This window comes from Nothoprocta perdicaria, unplaced genomic scaffold, assembly GCF_003342845.1.
Source record: "Nothoprocta perdicaria isolate Ctin4 unplaced genomic scaffold, notPer1 scaffold_2, whole genome shotgun sequence".
Taxonomy (NCBI): Eukaryota; Metazoa; Chordata; class Aves; order Tinamiformes; family Tinamidae; genus Nothoprocta; species Nothoprocta perdicaria.
This window is the reverse complement of record NW_020455204.1, coordinates 1910844-1914919: the sequence shown is the minus strand read 5'-3', so window position 1 is coordinate 1914919 and position 4076 is coordinate 1910844. Positions and strand designations below refer to the sequence as shown.

At 45.3% G+C, this 4076-nt stretch overlaps 1 protein-coding gene across 1 annotated transcript; it reads right to left on the bottom strand.

Moving 5' to 3' along the window:
• Window positions 1-268: 268 nt before the first annotated feature.
• Window positions 269-3801, bottom strand: SNRPD3 (small nuclear ribonucleoprotein D3 polypeptide). The gene is made up of 4 exons (XM_026037794.1): window positions 3771-3801; window positions 3513-3662; window positions 2284-2476; window positions 269-1377 (listed from the first exon to the last, which is right to left on the bottom strand). The coding sequence occupies exons 2-4, from the start codon at window positions 3636-3638 to the stop codon at window positions 1316-1318; spliced, it is 381 nt and encodes a 126-aa protein (XP_025893579.1). The 5' UTR covers window positions 3639-3662; window positions 3771-3801; the 3' UTR covers window positions 269-1315.
• Between the last annotated feature and the right edge of the window lie 275 nt (window positions 3802-4076).

The window sequence follows — 4076 nt, the reverse complement described above, 5'->3', positions numbered from 1 at the left end:
ACAGTGAAGATATTGTGAAAATTGTCTCTGTGAACTGATTTTGGACAAACTGATGTGGTTATAGCTACACCTTGAAGAAAAGCCTTATCTAAAGCCTCAAATTAAGCATAAGAAAACATTAACTTAAATTATATATCAACTATTAAGCCCAAACACTATTTAAACACATCAGGTTTCTAACAGAAATAGTTGAGATAACTACACAGAAGAAGAAAATTTAGATTTTTTCTAACAATCAGAGCTCAATGCTTTATTCACGGACAATGCAGCAAGTTGATGCATTAACCGAACTTCAATGTCTGCACAAACGGGAAAGTCTTCACAGTACCAGAGCAGGAGGGTAAGAACAGACAGCCAACACATGCACAGACTGATAATTCATCATTTAAGTAGGAAATTAGGTACACGAGTGTTGATTTAAACTTTTCAGTCATTTAAGTAAGCAATGAGAACCACCACATATTTCCAGCAAAATAACCTAAAGCTTTAATGAAATTTGGTTTCCTGCAGGTGACCTCATGATCTTTATGATGATGCATGAGTGTTAAGACTGAAGCTAGGATTAGTCCTGGGTCTCATACAAAAGATTGGTTTTCATACAGAATCATATTTAATGGTTACCCTCACTAGGTTTAGAATTCCCAAAACATTTCAAATTTCTCCTACAAAAAAGGAAGGACAAACCCCCCCTGTATTTTATATTCTGTCAATGAAGTTATCTCTCCATGTAGAGTCAGGGGGAAAACACACGAATTACCAAAAGGATTAGAATTTGAAGCCTCAGGCTAGGCCTGTATATCAAATATTTAAGTTATGCACACATTAGTGAAAAACATTTCCCAAAGAGTGAGGAAAAAAAAAAAAAAAGAAATACAGGCAAAATGTCAGTGTACTGCTCAACATACAAAGCAAAAGAAAATAGTGCTTTGCTTCTCAGACAGCTGCCTCTGCTTAGCTCAAAAAGGTCTCATTTTTCTTCAAAGGGTGAGCCTTAATAGGATTTAGCAAGAAAAAGGATATGATTTTTTAAAACTCAACCCATCATACAAAAAGATACAGTGAAGTCAAACCTAAGTACCAAGTCCTCTATTTTCCAGACAAAGCAGCTTTAAGTCTTGCAACGACCTACAGTGTAATTCTCAGCTACAAAAAGCAGCCAGAATTTGGATGTGTCCAAGAGGATTTGCCATGTAAGAGCATACACTTCTTGTCAGAAATATTTATTAAAAAAAAATTATACTGATGCACATGTAGTCAAGTTAACACTCCCTAATAAAAAAAAAAAAATATATAAGCCTGTCGGTCAAGACCAAAATTATCTTCGCTTCTGGAAAATGTTGCCACGGCCCATCCCACGGCCTCTTCCTCTCGCAGCCACTGAGGGAAGAAAACATCAGGGATCAGGTGAATTGGGTATAACTGCATTTTTTCCCCCCCATAGCAACTGAGAAAAACATAAATGTCCAAGTCTCTTGCTTGGCAGCAAGGAAATACAACTACTGTGCAAAGTTCAGAAGCTGATATAATATTAAAGAGAGATAGGTCTGTTCTGTGAGATGAACCAGGCCCAAGAGCTACACAGTTTTGCCACTTGAAACAACGCAGTGTATAGAGATGGAGAAATGTTAATACACCTTATAGATATTCTCATCTGGCACACAGTTTGGGACCACAGGAGATTTGTGTCAGAGTAGAGTTAGAGGGTTTTGCAGCAGAACTCAGCAGGTCCCAGCAGGTCCCACTCACTCCCTACCCCGCTAAAGTTAATAGATATTTTTGGGGGCTATAAAATTCTCCTACTCAAACTTGTTGTAACTACACTGCTCAACTAAGAGAAGTGCTAACGAGGGACAACTGCAGAACAGGTAATTACAACTGTCAAATTTTTTAGAGATTCGCATTAAGAGAATATTTTTTCTATAAAACCTTAAACAAAAACCACTTAGCTCCTTATCCATGTGGTCCAAACTGCTAACATCCACATTCACATGAGAATACGCAAATAAAGGCTTATGTAAAGCCTCAATATAACTTTAACAGGACAACTTAACATGTAAATTATCTTCCCATCAATACTGCTCACTCTGATAATTGCCAAGCCTGTGTCTCTATTCCCTTTGAGGACAAAATATACAGGGGAGTAGAGAAACCACTAACTATTCTGCACTGCAAGTTATTTGGATCCTTAGTGATGCAGAGGAGCTTTCGTGCTCCTCCACACCAAAACGCTAAAGCTGCAGAGAGGTCAGGGGGGCACGGGGTCCATAAAGCAGCAACACCCACCTTGAGCTTTGAGAATAGCTGCTTTTCCTCGCCCAGCCCCAGAGCCCTGGTTCTTATTCTTCATACTCTTCAGCATAGGAGCGTTCTTCAGCATGTCTGGTAAAATGAGGAACCGTATCTTGCTGCCTCTGATGTACACCTGCTCCAGCTGGGCCACGCGGCCATCCCTGTACGTCACGGTTATGTTGGACATCTGGGAAGCAAGAGACCAGTCAGTGTCCATGGAAGCCTCCAACAGGTGAGGTTTCTCTCACCTACTGATTACTCTGTGTGAGAGCTACCTAGGTCAAGTGCACAGCCATTTCTACAGAAAGCCTTTCTAGGTCTCTTCCCAAAGTTTCAGATGGCAGGTTTGCATCAGCAGAATATGAATTAGGTAGGCTCAAAAAGTAACAACAAAAAAGCATATTGAGCATTATTCCAGTGTCACACCTTACATGCATTTTTTAATCTCACTTACATTCATAACGTTGCCTTGCTACGTAATCAGAGTAACTTGCACCTAATGACATGCGACTGATTTAAAGCCATACCTACAAGCAAGGCACAGCAACAAGAGCAGATAAAACACAGAGGATTTATTGCAAGGCCAAAATCCTTACAAGCAAAGCCCCCTGGACTGCAGCTGTGGCACAGGGCAGCCAGGACCACTCACACACAAGCCAGGAGCCAGTCAAGCAGGAGCAGCACATTTATTCTATGCCTAATCAGAGCTAAAACAAACTCTGAGAGAAAAAACTCAGCTCTGTTTCCCATATTAAGTCACTTACAGTAGAACTTTGTTTTAGCTATTAAGAAAGAATTTTGACTTGAACAATGATTTTTATCAAAAAGAAGGAAAAAGCAAACAAACAAAATTAAGACCTCTTAAGACGCCTGAAGTCAGGTGTATTTAAAGCAAACAAGCAAGCATAAGCTTCAGTTGCTCAAATGAGGCCTTGTAAACGATAAAAAAAAAAAGTGCAATAAGGTGAACAACTCCTGCAGAAACACTGTTCATAAAAGAAAATGTTAGAGACCTTGACACCACGGAGGGGACCGGGCACTGATGATGCCTGGTCCTGCCCGGGACACAGAAAGCAGCTGCCCTGTCCCCTTTGGGCCATCCTGAGCCCACTAAACCACAACAAGAGAGCGTGACAAGAGGTTATTCCTGCCCCCTAAGCCAAGCGCGCGGGGCTCCGGGCCCCTGCGGCCGAGGCGGGAGCTCCCCGAGGTGAGGGACGCACCTGGCAGTTCATGTTGTCCTCGGCCTCGATGAGCTTGCCCCGATAAACCTCCCCGGTGTTGGTCTCGCACGTCACGATGTGGCCCTCGGCCTCGTGCAGCACTTTGATGGGCACCCCGATGGACATGTCTGCGGAGCGGCCGCCCTACACCTGCGGGTAGAGCAGAGGGCCGGTGACGGGCCGCTCCCCCGGGATAAACAACAACCGGGGCTGGAGAGCAGATTGCTGCTTTGTTTCGCCCCTAAACCCGCCGCGCACCGATGAAGCGTTACGGGGGAGGCAGTTATCGACCGAGACGGGCACAGGAGGAAGGCTGGAAGATGAGCGGCATCTTGGAGCTCCCTGACGGGGAGGGGAGGAGGGAGAAAGGGAAAGGATGGGAAACGGGCCCCAAGCGGGCCCGTACAGCGGGGGGCGGCGCCGCGGGGCCCAACCCCAGGCCCGCACCGCGCGGGGCCTCCCCCTGACCGGCTGCAGGGCGGGGAGCGCGCCCTGGCCCCCCACGGCGCCCCACGGCGCCCTGGCCCCCCGCGGCCCCCCGCGGCCCCCACGGCCCCCCGCGGC

Excerpts from the sequence above, each read along its gene's own strand:
- SNRPD3 (XM_026037794.1), bottom strand. The coding sequence starts at position 3,638 with ATGTCCATCGGGGTGCCCATCAAAGTGCTGCACGAGGCCGAGGGCCAC. Across the intron at positions 2,477-3,512 it reads AGGACAACATGAACTGCCAG|ATGTCCAACATAACCGTGAC; the intron begins GTGCGTCCCTCA and ends CTTGCTTCCCAG. Across the intron at positions 1,378-2,283 it reads AGCTATTCTCAAAGCTCAAG|TGGCTGCGAGAGGAAGAGGC; the intron begins GTGGGTGTTGCT and ends TTCTTCCCTCAG.